We start from the raw sequence: 15,628 nt of genomic DNA on the forward strand, positions 1-15,628 counted from the left end.
TAAGTTCATCTGTCAGTTTCTTTTTCTGTTCTCCTTCCTGAACCCATCATTCATTTCTAGCCCAGTTTGTATACTTCTTCCTCTCAGCCTTTCCTCCCTTCTCCAGTAAGATTCAGTTGATGAAAATGTAGAAATAGGAAAAATGGTTTTAAGTTTCAAAGAAGCAAACTTAGATTTGAAATAAAAACTAAGAATTAGAGCTGCCCCCAAAGTGGAATGGGCTGCCTTCTCAGGGAATGGCTTTCTTCTTGTTGGAGATTTCAGACAGAGGTTGGCTGACCACTTTTCTGGTGTGTTGTAGGATGTCTTCTTCTTTTTGGATAATAGTTTGGAGTAGATGGACTCTGAGTTTTCTTCTAGCTTTTAATTCAGTGATTTTGAGTATTCCCATTTTTATAACATCATGAATTCCTTAAAATGTTAATACTGAAGTATTGAATCTAGTTAAGGAAGACGAATGATTAATGGACTAAAGCTGACTTAATTTATATTTCTGTAATTCAAAGAGTCTTTTCCACTGCTTTGGAAGTTTGCTATGTTATTTATTAAATTTCTGTCATCTCTATCAGCTTTTAGTATAATTAAACATGTTGCTTAGCTAAAGTATATTTTCCTGTAATTTCTACCATAATCATATCATGAGAAGTAGAAAATGAAAAGAAATTATTGTTAGTTTATGATTCACTGGATTTTTTTTTTTTTGGTCCTTAAAATCCTTGGTAGTAGCCATGAGTAAGAAGTTCTTTTAACCATTTGCATTTAGCCAAAAAAGATTTTCTTTTTTGGTACAAGGCTTACCACAGTGAAAGCTGGCACACAGGATCCTGTTAACCTTGAATTAACAGGAGTTAACAAGAGTCCTAACAACATTAAAACACACCACAGAACTTCTTTGGCTATCTTTTGGCTTTGTAATTAAGGATTTTTACAGCAATTTTATGTAATATCATTAGTTGAACCCATACACTAACTGCTCCTTGACATATGCTATCATGTAAAAATTTGTTTCAGTCAGGTACTCTTGACAATTGTCCATTGATGTTAAATCTTTAGGAAAAACAACAAATTAAGACATTGTGAATTTAGAGGGTTTTTCCTTTTATTGATCAGAGAGCCCTAATATGACTCCTGTTCTGTTCTAATTTTTGTAAGTTGAATAAAACAAACTTCTATACTGTATTAGAAAGATAGGTATGGCACAGTGGAAAGTGCACACTGTCAGATATTTAAAATCTTGTCCCTGACACTTATTAGCTGTGTGATCTTGGACGAGTCACCTCATTTCCCTGCACCTCAATTTCCTGATTTGAAAAATGGAGGGGTTTAGGATAGATGACTTCTGAGCCCCTTCTTGAGTGATTTTATGATCACCCTCTAAGTGGGTATTTGTTTACATTGGATAAGCCTTAAAGCCAGTTTTGGAGTAAGGTGACAAGCTGTATTGCTGCTACCTTTGGTAGAGATTGTATTGCTTTCCCTTTAAATAGAATAGTGCTTGCTATAGTTACATGAGCTAAGTTTCTAAGAACTGATAATAAATTGAGAGAAAAATTACATATTTGGAAGGTTAACGTTTATGACTTGTGTGCAGTTATCAGTCTCTCTTGATATTTTGAATATTATTCTTTGTTTACCAGAATCATTTTACTTGGGTTTACTGATTTGATGGATTATCATTAATTAATGAAGCTTATATATATTTTTTAAATTTTGAAATCGGTTTAACTGTATCTTTATGCATGAGAGAGAAACAAGTTAGTTCTAGTAGCATTGTGACCAGGTCAAACATGGAAAAGTCATTTATCTATTGTTATTTTTATTTCTTCTTCTATAAGTGTGTACCTGTTCTGTTTATATCAGTATAAAACACATAATCATAGTAAATCTTTTTTACATATTATATGCAATGTTTAGAAGAGTTTGGAGCTTTAGCATTGTTTGTGCCTGTTAGGCACTGTGATTGTAAATATTAACTAGAGTTTCATTCTGGGAATGACAAAAATGTTGTATTAAACATAAGCTCCATGAGTTTCAAGGACTTTTGGAAGACTTGACCATATGTTTTTCTTTTTTTTTTTTTCCTTTTTTTGTGCTAAAGTTGTGGCAGCCTTAAACTATATAAGGTATTTATTGCTTTTCTGTTTTTTTGATGTTTTTCAGTATTCATCCACAATGCATTACCTTTCGTAGGGTTTGGCTTTTTGGATAATGCAATTATGATTGTTGCAGTAAGTTCCTTTTTTTCCCCCCCACTTCTTATTTAGTAAAGGAATTAATATGATCTTAAACATTTTCTTGTTTATTCATATATGAAATTTTAATTTATGTGTTGAAAATATATTATTTTGTTTATTGTATTTCTTGGAAACAGTTAAGTTTTAAGAAATTATTCAGAGGAAACATTTCACAATGTAATGTGCATCATTGATTATAACATCAGTTTGGATTAATTAGGTTTATATTTTCAATTGCTTATTGTGTTAGTCGGACTTATTTGAATAGAGAAAACAACTCTACAGATGTATGTATATACTATGCACATATATACATACATATGTTACATATATGCATAAATATACATATATATTTTCCTATGTTCTTTAGAGGTATATACAGATAATCCCCAGTTTACAAACAGGTTTATAATTTTAAAAAATTGTACATTTTCACTCAAAGCATTTTACATGATCTTACTTGACCTCATTTGATTTTTATGACAACTCTTGAGGTGCTACTAACATTATCCCCATTTTATAGATGAGGAACTGGAGATTCAAGGAAGTCAAGTGACTTAACCCATAGTCATATAGCTAGTAAGTATCAGAGAGGTAGGGTTTGAACCCTGGTCTCTCCAGTGCTTGAGGTTAGCACTCTTTCCACCATAAAATACTGTCTCTAAAAGTTAATAGGAGGAAGAAGTTGTAGTTTTAAGATTGATTAGCATTTATTTTAAAATAAGCAGAAGTGAACTTGGTGTAGAGAATTAAGAAATTTTAAAAAAGAAAACATATTCCTTATGCTTTTGAAAGGGAAAGAAAGGAATGAATTAAATCTTTCAGTTCCCTAAGGCATAATGAAACATATTAAATAATATTAATAGCGTTAATTAGTATAGCATTAATTAGTACAGTTTAGCTGTAGCATTTTGTGCTTTCAGTCCTCCTTATCTAAGGGGATTAACATGTTTCATAATTGTGACTTCTCAGTGTTAATAGTAACCCAAAGAAGAAATTGAGAGTTTACCAGAAAAAATCTAGACAAACTGAAGACCCTAAAAGATTGGAGTAACATGCATGAGGTGTAGCAATGTATTTGATCCCTAAAGCGTAATTTTAAAAAGTGTAGTCATTTGAAAATAATGCCTATTTGATATTTATATGCATTTATATATTACATATTAGAACAAAATTTACTATGTAGTTTCGGTTGCTTCTGTGTGTCTGAATATAACTTGTTACATTATGTAGTTAATGCCCTATATGATTGAAGTAGTTAATGGATCATATATAATTATAAAAATGTATCCATGATGAATAGCTGATTACAAAATTAATTTGACACACATGTGTATATGGCAGATCACATGGATATGTGGGTTTTTTTTTTGTGGTAAATTACATCGTGACTTCATTATTTTATTTTAAATAAATTCCCTGAACATCTTATTTGGCTACTTAAATGTTGATAAAAAACATACTCAAAAGCCAAAGATAAATATTTTGGGGGAATATTTAACATTACAGATTATCCATTACATTGTTTCTATAAATATGAGAATTGGTTGAATTTATAAGTCCCAGACAAATTTCCTATAGTAATAGTACTTCATTGAATTATGTTTACACATTTAATACTATGATGTTTGTCTCCAAATCTTATTTACATAATACCATAGTAAAAAAGTAAAGAAAGACCTTATATTTTGCATAGTGTAAGGAGGATGATTGGAGGGTAGCCAACTTGAAAGAAAGTTCATCTTTTAATAGTAACAGATAAAACTAATACAGAACATCCTGTTTAGTTTCTCCTCAAACCAAAAAAGAAAAGCCATTACTGGGGAATTCTTGCAGCGATAAACAAAAAGGAGGTGGTCTTGCTTTATCTTACTTCTACCTTGTTGTGCTGCTGTGCATTGAATGTTAATTCCTTAGATTAAATGTGTTCTAGAAATAGAAGAATTTATAAGATTCCTAATTTCCTCCTCTGTTGTTTCCTTGGGCACTTCGAGGTCCCTTAGCTCCCTGGGGTAAATTCCTTACTATTTGCTTCCCCAGCAGTGTTCATGGCAGAATTCCTGGTCAGAAGTCTGCGAATGTCACTGGATTTTATATGACCTGTATAGTGTAAAGCGTTGGTTTATAAAAAGATTTCCTCATATGACTCCTTATCCCATATCCATATTATCCAGCAGCCTCTTTCTTGCATCATTTTTTATATATACTTAGTATTGGATCATATTTCATCCAGTTTTATTATGGTGGATATTAGCAAAACTTTGAAATACTTGAATATAATTTAAGTTGGGTTTAAACAATTATCTAGCAGATATGTTTAAATCATCCCCCTGATTGTCTTTTGCTTTATTTGGGGATTTTTCGCTTCTATTTATTGCTATTTAGAAAAAAAGTGAGTTTCTTATGTGAAACTAAGTTAGCAGCTATTTGAAAAATAATTTTTATTTACATTTTCCCCCTCAGACTTCACTAATATTATGCCTGCCCTTTCATTGCTTGCACAGAAGTGATAAATGTTTTTTTAATATTCCTGAAGCTGCTAGTCATTTCTCTTTTACATTAGTACCCAAATTACTTTTCATCTCTAGCAGATTAAGATACTTAGCATAGGTGGGTTTTTTTTTTTTTTTTGCTCTTCTATTTTCTTTTTTTCTTTTCTGAATTTAATTCTTTGAAAATTCACTTTGGTAACCACTTTGTAATTAAAAGTGCCCGGTAGGCTTTTTACACATCAGCTTGTTCAGGGCACATGTACAGCAAGTATTAAATATTATAGTGGTAAAACAAAGACATCCTGCAGGGAAAAACGAAACAAAACAAACTGAGGTAAAATGATTTATATCTTCTTCCTTCAGTTGTGTGAAAAATTCCCGACAGGTAGCTCAGTATTCCCTTATGCCAGAGAGTGTAATATTTTTCAGAAACAGGATTAGAGGTTTTTGAATTTTCTGTGTCTTCCAGACAAGAGTGAATGTGAAAGACTGCGAGGTCAGTCATCTTGACTGAAGTGTAACAGAGTGATTGAATTGGAAAATGAGAGCCTGGAATTTGCTTTCCAGTTCTATATAATCAATCCCAGTTGAATAATTTAATATATTGTTGTCCCAAGTCCCTCATCTCTAAAATGGAGGTAGTAATATCTAAACCCTTTTTTTTCCTTGGAGGAATAATTAAAGTTCTGTAAAATACCTTTGAATTCTTTCGATTAAATGTGTTATAAAAATAGAAGAGGACTTTATCTTATGCTACAGATTTATTGGCCCAAATATTGCTAATTATCTTTGTAAATGAGTCATTTAACCTCAAATAGTCAAAAACTTTACCAATGAATTTATTAAAATTATAAAGATTAAAGAATAGTTTGGGGGCCCCCTAATTATAGGGGTCCCTATGAAATGAATGTCTTCTTTTTTAGTCCTTTAGTAGAAAGCAAATTCAAAAAGGGTCACCATTTCTCTCAACATTCAAAATTATATATGAGCAAGTATTCCCTTAGTTCAAGGATTTTCTAATATATCTTTGTAAAATGTGCCTGATTTTGTTTAATATCTATAGTAGTGTATATTTCCTCCCCAAAAGAATAAAACATAACTTTATAACATCTTCTGAGGTCACCTCTGCTATATGCTTTATGTAATATGAAACTATATATTAGAAATCTCTCATAAGATTTTTTTGCTGTTAATGTACAACATTTAATATTGTAATAAGACAATCAGTATATCTATTTTCAGTACAAAGTTTTATGGTTTTCTATATTTTATTTTTAAACTTCATTTTAAAATATTAAAAATGTCTTTTTCCTATTTTTCATTTTTAGGGAACCCAAATAGAGATGTCTATTGGAATTATTTTGGGGATTTCAACTATGGCAGGCAAGTAACGTAAATAAAGAATCCTTATCTTACTGTTTATGCACTGAAAGTTTTTTCCCTCAAAATTCTTATTGAGAAAGATAATTTGTTCTAATGGATTTTGCCTTTAAAGTGTCTTTTAGAATATGAATTATTTATTCTTTGCCACTTTGTATTTATGTAGCACCTTTCTCAGGAGCTCAAAAGAGTATATTTTACTCCTGGGCAATATATTTACTCCCATTGAGCATCCTCTTTTACTTATGTAGAGTGCACCTTTCTCTCACCTATCTTTCCTTCACTTTCTCTGCAACACAATTTGTCTTTAATAAAGGCTTACATTTTATAACATATTCTTACACATGAAACTCTATGAAATAGGTAGTGAGAAGAGTATTTTTCCATTCTGAGGCCCCTAAGTTGACTTCCTCAAAATAATATAGCTACATGGTAGGTCCATGATTTAAATGGGAGTCTTCTGACTACATGTCTATAGTCTTTCTTCTATATCACACTTAATTTGCAATTAAGTAGAAAATGAGAGACAAAAGGGAAAAAGTACCATAAAATATAATTTTTTTCCCCTCACCACACCTTTCCATTTTTGATGGTGAGACTTATGGTTGCTATGTTTATTACTTTGAAGGCAGATGATGAAAATTCAATTCAACAAATTCAATTCAGCTCAACAAAATCAGTTCCTACTGTGTGTGAGACCAGCCTTACAGTTTGGAAGACTGGGTTTAAATCTTATCTTTGATACATACTGACTGTGTAACCATGGGGAAGTCATTTAAATTTTCAGTGCTCTATTGAAAACTCTTGAAGAATATGTTATGACTTGGTTGCAAGTCTTCATTAGTGGAGTTTCTAGAACTTTTCTATGTAAGTCTGAACCAAAAAAAAGGTACAAGATACTCTGTTAGGTGATTGGAATACAAAATAAATACAACACCGACACTATTTTAAAAATGATTAAAATCCAGTGTAGGGAAAAAACATACAAATTTTGATATGAGAGAATATAAGGGTAGAGAAGAGGTTCAGGCAATATATTATGAGAAGGTTTTATTCAGTAAGTAATAGAGAGCCACTGAAAGACTTTGATTAGGGGGAATGACCAGAATGGTCCACTAGGAAGTGATAGGAAGAAGTAAATTGGAGAAAGGGTAGAATGGAACTAGGAAAATTATTTAATAGTCTGCTGAATAGGCAGTAAGGGAATGAAGACTTGAATGAATATGGTTGCAATGATAATGGAAAGAAAGGGATGGAGGAGGAGGATATTACATTTTTTTTTAACAGGACATGACAATCGACTAGTTATATGGGGCAAAGGAGAAGGAAGAATTAAAAATGACTGAGGTTTTGATCTTAGATGATTGGAAGAGTAGTGGTATACAGAGAATCATAGATCTGGAATGGGAAGGGACCTCAGAGGCCACCTCGTCTAATTTCCTCATTTACACATGAGGAAATTGAGGCCCAAAGAGGTTAAATGACATTACAAAGGTCACCCAGATAATAATACATGAGGGTCAAGGTTTGAACCCATATCATCAGATTTTAGAGTTGGGCCCTTTCTCACTATATTATGGTAATACTGACTGGAATTGAAAAGTTGAGTGGGTTGAAGTATTTGGGGAGAAATGGAGTTCAGTTTTGCATATTATGAACTTGCCGTGTTATAGAATATCTAGAAAGCAGTTAGAAATACAGCACTGGAACTCTAGACAGAAGATTGAGGGTAGAGAATTTAAATTTGAGAGTCATTTCTATAGAGGTGATACATTAAAACCATGGTGGTAAATGAGGTCACCAAATGAAAGAGAAGTGAGAGGGGAGAAAGGGCTAAGGACAAGGTAGAGTCTCAGATATGGAACCTCAGAGGCAATCTAGACCTGTACTTCTCCAAGAATGCTCTCTAACATAGTTGACACATGTCTCTAGTCTCTCAAAGACTTAAGTCTGGGATACAAAGAGAAATATAACATATTTACTTTTCTTGAGTTACTTAAGATCTAATTGGAGGAGAAACACATACATAATTCTGACATGTTGGAGAATGTGATTGGTATAATGGAGAGGTTCATACAATGTACTAGGAGAAGCATCTAACTAGTTATTAATAGGGAATCACTGGAGGACTTAAACTTTGCATTATAGTACAAAGAAAGAAGCTTTGCCTCTAGAGTCTGAAAATCTGGGTTCAAATCCTACTTTTCATGTTTGCTTTTTGTGTGACCTTGGGCGAGTTACTAACCTTCCCTGGGCCTCAGTTTGCTTATCTGTATAATGAAGAGGTTGAACTAGATGGTTTCCGAGGTTCGTTCTGGCTTTAGATCTAGGATCCTTTGTATACCACCATTCTTCCAGTAATTTAGGGTTAAAACCTGAGTTATTTTCAACTCTCCCTGTTCCTTCACCTTGCATAAGCAGAAATACAAGGAATATGGGGAAAGAGACACCTCTTGAGCTTATGTATCCCACTTTTGTATGGCTTTGCTTGGGAAGGTGTTTGTTTTGTTTGTTTGTTTGTTTTTATCCAACACCAAAGCTCATCCCATTTCTCTGTAATTTCTATTCATTGCTTCTACTTTTACCTTCTGGGACCAGGCAAAACAAGTCTAATTGCATTTACATGTGACTGAAGACAGCTATCATGGTGTACACAAATTTTCTCTTCTTCAAGCTCAATGTCCCTAGTTTCTTCAGCTGACAATTGCATGATATGGTCTCCGGTCCTTGTTCCAGCTTACAATATGCTTCCTAAAATATGGCACCCAGAAATAAACAATACTGCGCAAATGGTCTGCCCAGGGAAGAGTATGACAGAATTATCAACTCCCTCATTCTGGGATCATAGGATCATAGATTTAGAATTGGAAGGGACCTTAGGGTCATCAGTTCAGCTTCCTTATTTAACAGATGAGGAACTGAGGGAGACCAAGTAACTTGCCCAGGACCATACAAACTATTAAGTGGTTCAAGGGGAATTTGAACTTAAATCTTACTGAGTCCAAGTCCAGCTCTCAATTCACTCCATCATGATTAAGGTTTGCAAAGTGTTTTACATATGATGATCAAATGAGATAATATAATGCACTTATTAGGTAAGTACTGCAATTATCATTATCATTTTTTTCAGATGAGATTGAAACTCAGAGATGTTAAGTGATTTAAACAAATATAGCTTGTCAAGGCACACTTGCATGGCATTTAAAAAGCTGATTGGTGCTTTTTGGCTGCCGTGTCATAGCACTGTTGGCTCCTTAAACTTGGACTCTGGTACCATCCCTGAGTCCCCTATCTCTTTTAGACCAACAGCTGCCCATCTATCCCTCCTAAATCCTTTTAAGTTGTTTTGTTTTTTAACCCAACTATAGAACCTTGTATTTATCCCTATTCCATTTCTTCTTAGTTTTACCCAATCATTCTAGCCTGTAATATTTTCGGATCCTATTAGTTCTGCCTCCCAGCTCCTTGTCATTTGCAGATTTGATAAGTATATCTTCTTTGTTTTTATTAGAGTTTTAGACACATGTTCTATAGCACATGATCAAGGAAATATCCTTTAGGATCTCCACTAGAACATCCTTCCAAGTTGACATCAGTTGCTGGAACTAAAGAAAAAAAATGCTAATTGTTTGAGGTAGAACAATATATTCTTTGTGAAATTGTTTTTGCTTTCTAATTTTAGGGGCCAATTTTAATCTTGGTAAATTATTCTGTGGCAGTAAATTCACATAGGTTGGGAAATGTATTAAATCAACATTAGGGTCTCTGAGTTATGATTTTTTGGTAAGCATTTTTCTAATTTTATTTTTCAAATAATTTTTTCCAATCTTTTAGCTGCTGCTTTGGGAAATCTTGTTTCAGATTTAGCTGGACTTGGGTAAGTTTTGTGTTTTTAAAACTTGAAACATTTGAAAGAATGTAAAGTTTTATTTTTTAGTGAGATTTTCAGAACTAAAGCTTTATGATTATCTAAAACAATATAATATGCATAATAATGTAACTGTTATTTACTTAATGCTTTAAGGTTTGCAAGACACTGTATACATGTTTTCCTTTGATCCTCAAAACCGCTATGTGAGGTACAGGCCCTGTAGATGAAGCCATTGAGGTTTCAGAGGGTTGGCCCTGTAGATGAAGCCATTGAGGTTTCAGAGGGTTAAGTGACTTGCCTGTAGTTGTACAACTAATAGATGTCAGGGCAAAATTAGAAAAATCATTTTGTTATTCCCTACAAAGCTTAGATGAATGGCTGGTAAAGAGGCATTTGCAGACTAGCTTGACCTTAGAGCCCATCACCCATCATAAGTGACTTGTGCAAGGTCTTACAGGTAATAAATAAGTGGCAGAGCCAGTGTTTAAACCCAGTCCCTCTTGTTCAAATCTCTGTACTCTGATAGGTTGGACTAAGTTTCATCTAGTTATCATGTTCTGTGATGATATGATGGGTGATTCTAAAGTTTGCCACCTAATTTACTCTATCCCCACTGTTGATGCTTTCTGATTTGTTGAGTAAGTCAGCCAAACCAAGAGATTTTTTGAACTAATTCAATTCAATCATCTTTTATTAAATGCCACTATGTGTCGACCACTGTGTTAGGTGCTGGGGGAGAAACAAAACTTACATAAGAAATGATCTCTCCTGGCATGGATCTTATAATCTAGTAGTATTTAATTACCTTTTACATTTACAGGATCATCTCTGAATTAGAATGCATCATGGCATGGATTTTAAATTTATTAGATTTCAGAATCTTTGTTTTTTTTTTTCTGATTCCTTTAGGCACTATCAAATCATGAGTCCTTCAGTTTTCTCTAAATGTTCTTTTATGTATTCTTAGTGCCTTCCATGTGTCAAGTGGTGAAGATGCTTTACATCATAACTGTGTATCAGCAATGCCATATTCACAATGCCTATGGCGATTACAGATATGCTGATATAATTATCCATCACAAAATACATCATGCTTGCCATATGGGGGAATAAACTAGAAAATTTATTAAGATACCAAAAGACTGAGTCCCAAAACCAGAAAGTAAAAGCCATCAGAGTAGTTATGACATTGGCACAGGTAGATAAAGTAGAAAGCACCCACATTTTCAAGCCTTTAAAACAGAACAGGCTACCTCAGGCAAAGGTCCTCCTCTCCCCACTCACAGCAACCACCCAGCGTCCGGGAAGCGCGCTCCCAGCAGCTCCAGCCCCTGGCAGTCCTCAGCAGGAGTCCTTAGCAGAAATTCTGGCTAACTCAAAAAGGGCTTCGCGCTGCCGCTGCCTCTGCTGCTGCTGCCGCCGCCGCCAGCCACCACAGGAACGCTAGTTTGGCTTCCGCTTCCTCTTGCTCCGCCCTTTCCTGCTACGTCAGCAAGTCCAACGGGGCATGGAAGATTTTTTAAATCCCATAACCCTTACAAACTGTCATATATATTTTAAACATAAAGCACTACAAAACCTGTTTAAAATACTTTTGGAATCAATGAATTTTTGTGAAGGTAGTAGAAAGTTGCTCATATAAATTGATTCTATTGGTTTTGCAAGATTTAAAAAAAAATTTCAAGGTATAATTTCAAAGTTTTAGCATATACTTTAAAGCCATTTTAAAAAGCGTGCCTTAAAATTATAAAATTACTTTCATATTATCTCCTCCTGTTTTCTTGGGGAACTTGCCCCTTTATAACACTGTTTTTTCCTAGTCAGCTGACTACTTCTTAAATGTTTAAAAATGTGTCTAGATCTCCAGTATCCCTAAAAAAACCTCTAATTGATTCTACTTTCCCCCAACTACCACCCTTTTTCTTTTCTTTCACAGCCAGACTCTTAGAAAAAGCTGTTTGTGCTCATTTAAAAAAAATACTTCACACTCAGTTCTTGGTTTCTTGCAGTTTGGCCTAATTACTCAATCAGTTATCAAACCAGGAAGCAGACATCTTTTATCTACTTGGTCTTTTCTTGTGGATGGGCAGGCTCACCTCCTTGGAATGCTGACAAGACTTTTCCAAGGGGTTAAGTGCTCTGGAGTTTGCCATAAAAACTACAATGCCATCCAGAAATATCCTGACCTCCCCAGGGCATTCCTCTTCACTCTGTACTCTGCACTGGATCTCTTCCATTACATTGTCAGGCACCTTTGGCAAGGATGCATCTCTGTTCATATGTCCTACCTGATCAATGAATTAAGCAACAATCATTTATCAAGCACCTACTATGTGTCAGACATAAGATATGAAACAGTATTTATTTGAAAGGAGCTTACACTTTAAGGATGGTTGATCAGGGTTATCTCTTAAGGGATCTTGAACAATTTTGATGCGTGGATGGTAGAAACCTTGTAAAATAGTATATACCATAGTGTTCTACCTAATTTTATACTTTTTCATAACCCACAAACAAATATCTTTGTGAAATTGCAAAGCTTTTTTAATGACCTTAATCTTCCCATGAAAGTAAAGGCCTACCTTTTCAATGTCAGTCTTCTTTTGACATTGCTGTATGGCAGCAAAACAAAGAATCAGCCAAGTATTTATTAAGCATCTGTTATGAACTAAGGCACTATGCTAAATGCTGAGGATATGATGACAAAAGTGAACCATGAAATCCTTGCCCTCAAGGAGCTTACCTTCTAATGGAATAAAACAACCTCCAAAAAGCTATCACAGAGAGGGCACTAGAGGGTAATGTGGTGGAGATGATTAGGCTACAACACATAAGCAATGAGGGACATTGATGAACATCATTAAAGAATGTTACAAGAATATGGGTTGGTTATGTGGTGAGGTCAAGCGAAGACAGATGGGCATCCGGAATATTCACTCCACTGTATTTAGCTTGTTTGTGTGTAGTTATTTGCATGTTGTCTCCCCCAATGGATTGTGAGCACCTTGAAGAAGGTAAGGACTATTTTTTACCTTTGTTTATGCCCAGTGCCTAGTAAAGTGACTGGTACATAGTAGGCACTTAATTTTTAGTTTTTGTTGATATATCATTCCTGAATATGTTTTTTCCCATCCCTTAACCAGCAAACTATTCCTTATAACAAAGAATAGAGGGGGAGGAAAGATACCTCAGCTAAATGAATGAATGAATGAATGAATGAATGTACCTCACTTAATAAATGTTTACTGAAGGACTGACTCTACTGTCAAAATGGCAAGAGAAAGTAACAAAAATTTCCACCTTATGTGGTTGGCCCCATTTGGCCAACTTATGGAAGGATGTGGGCAAGAGTTATACAAGATGGGCAGTGATGGATAGATTTTGCTCTTTATGGTTGGAGGCAATGTCTAAATTTATGAGATCATAAATTGATTTTGAATTTTTGGTATTTGTCAGCTAGACATTAGGGATACAAAAAAGAGAAATTACATTCCCTGCTTCTAAGGCACTTGTATTCTCTTTGTAAAGAGAAAACTTAAATGAAACTGTTCTTTCCACGTTTACCGGTGATCTATTAATTGTTAGAAGTGATGACCTTTTTTAGTCCTCATTTATTCTCCACCTCTCTGCAGGATTTGGCTTTATTGCTCATCTCCTTCCAGACACCCTTTCCTCCCTGGATTTCCATGACATTGCTTTCCTCTGGATCTCTTCCCACATGTCTGGTTATTCTTTCTCAATATTCTTTGTAGAACCATCATTGTTGTCTCATTCCCTCTACATAGGTGTGCCTTTGGATTCTATCCTGGCTCTTCTCTTCTTTTTCTATATTTCCCTTTTGGGGATTTCATCAACTCCTTTCGGCTTAGTTTGTAGACTCTGCAGATCCACATACCCACCCTCAGTCCTTCCTGAACCATCAGTCCTTTACTTCTACCTGTCTATTAGATATTTCCAGCTAATTATCCTGTAGGCATCTGAAACGAAGCATGTTGAAAACAGAACTTAGTCTCTTCCTTCACCCCCACCCCTACCCCACACTTCTTAATTTTTTCTAACTTACCTAAGTCTGTTGAGTGTACTACCATCCTTTTAATCATTCAGGCTCATAGCCTTGGAGTCAATGTGGAGTCTTCTTTACCACACATTTCCTTCTCCCTCATTCAGGCCCTCATCATCTCTTTCCTCTTCTAGTACATTTGCTCACCTAATTGGTCTCCTTCTCTTCAGCCTTTATCCTCTTCAACCCATCCTTCACATAGCTACAAAAGGATATTTGGACGTTTCTAAAGCACAAGCCTGACCACATACGTCCTCTCTGCAAGAAGCTCCAGGGGTGCCCTCTTACCTCAAGATAAAAAATGCAAAATCTTCTGCTTGACCCTTTATAGTGTGGCTATAGCCTTTCTTTTCCAGGCTTTTGGATATTATTTTCTTTCACGTACTTTGTATTACAACTAACCTGGCCTCCTTCCTGTTCCTTGTATCCACATTCTGTCTCTCATCTTACTGCTTTTGCACAGGCCACCTAAATCTGGTAAGCACTCTCTCCTCACCTCTACCTCATAGAATCATAATATTTCTTCAAAGCTCCACTAAAGTGCTGGAAACCTAAATTCCTTTTGCTTATAGTTTTTCCTCCCCCTCCCTAAATTTTTTGTAAATATTTTGTATTTTTTTCAGTATGGTGTAGTAAGTGCTGTTTCCTTCCAATAGACTATAATAAGCTCCTGGAAAGAAGGGATTAGTATATAGCAGGTGCTGAATAAATGCTTGTCCAGTTTTATTATTTTTAGTTGGAAAAATATTGAATGGTTTCATGCCTCAGAAAATTAAAATTTGTATCAAAAAAGTCTCATTATGTCTACTTACCTTATTTGTTTGTTTTTAAGTCTTGCAGGCTATGTTGAAGCTTTAGCTTCCAGGTTAGGCCTGTCAATTCCTGATCTCACACCCAAGCAAGTGGATATGTGGCAAACACGTCTCAGTGCGCACTTGGTAAGCAAGATTGTAATAACATTGTAAGGTAATTTGTAACATTATTCAAGCCTCTGAGCAATTCCAGAATACAGATTTGATTTTTAGCAGTATTTTAACCTTTTTTGTGGGGAGAACTCAGTAATTGACTCAACTAATAAGAAAATTAATAATTTAATGTTCTTAATTTCTTTCATCTTTGAGATTTTATCAAAGAATAGTAAATATTGATTTTTAAAATAATTTTTAGTTTTTGTTGATATCTTTTGTTTTTTACATCACTTTCACTCCCAAGTATGTTTCTCCCTCTCCCTTACCCAGCAAACTATTCCTTATTACAAAGAGTAGAGGGGGAGAAAAGATACCTCAGGAAAATGCATTCTATAAGTATATATGTGGGTGTGTATGTGTATGTATGTACACATGTATATAAAAACCAAGTTTGATAATGTATGCAGTGTTCAATACTCTTTGTCTGTGAAAGGAGCGGGGGGGGAGGTGCATTTTCTCCTTTCCTGTTCTGGACCAACCTTGGTTATCCTAATTATTCATTGTTTAGTTTCATTTTTATTGTTCTTTCCATTTACCTTGTTTGGTAAGTGTCATACACTCAGTTTAAAAAATTACAGATTTTAATGAATTTCACTGAAGAAAGTATTAAGCTTAATTCAATT

General features: G+C 34.6%; 1 protein-coding gene across 4 annotated transcripts in view; it reads left to right on the plus strand.

Moving 5' to 3' along the window:
• The window catches only part of TMEM65 (transmembrane protein 65), a 62,461-nt gene that overhangs the window by 44,432 nt on the left and 2,401 nt on the right, over window positions 1-15,628 (plus strand). For 3 of the 4 annotated variants that reach the window (XM_069081049.1, XM_069081050.1, XM_069081051.1), the window contains 4 exons: window positions 2,161-2,228; window positions 6,055-6,109; window positions 9,941-9,983; window positions 14,870-14,975. In XM_069081049.1, coding sequence (XP_068937150.1) covers window positions 2,161-2,228; window positions 6,055-6,109; window positions 9,941-9,983; window positions 14,870-14,975 — 272 coding nt within the window. The remainder of the gene's footprint in view (window positions 1-2,160; window positions 2,229-6,054; window positions 6,110-9,940; window positions 9,984-14,869; window positions 14,976-15,628) is intronic. The other variant, XR_011167002.1, reaches the window with a different exon arrangement.

This window comes from Petaurus breviceps, unplaced genomic scaffold (genome assembly GCF_028583685.1).
Source record: "Petaurus breviceps papuanus isolate PSGF00001 unplaced genomic scaffold, PetGlider_PUasm1.0 98, whole genome shotgun sequence".
NCBI lineage: Eukaryota > Metazoa > Chordata > Mammalia > Diprotodontia > Petauridae > Petaurus > Petaurus breviceps.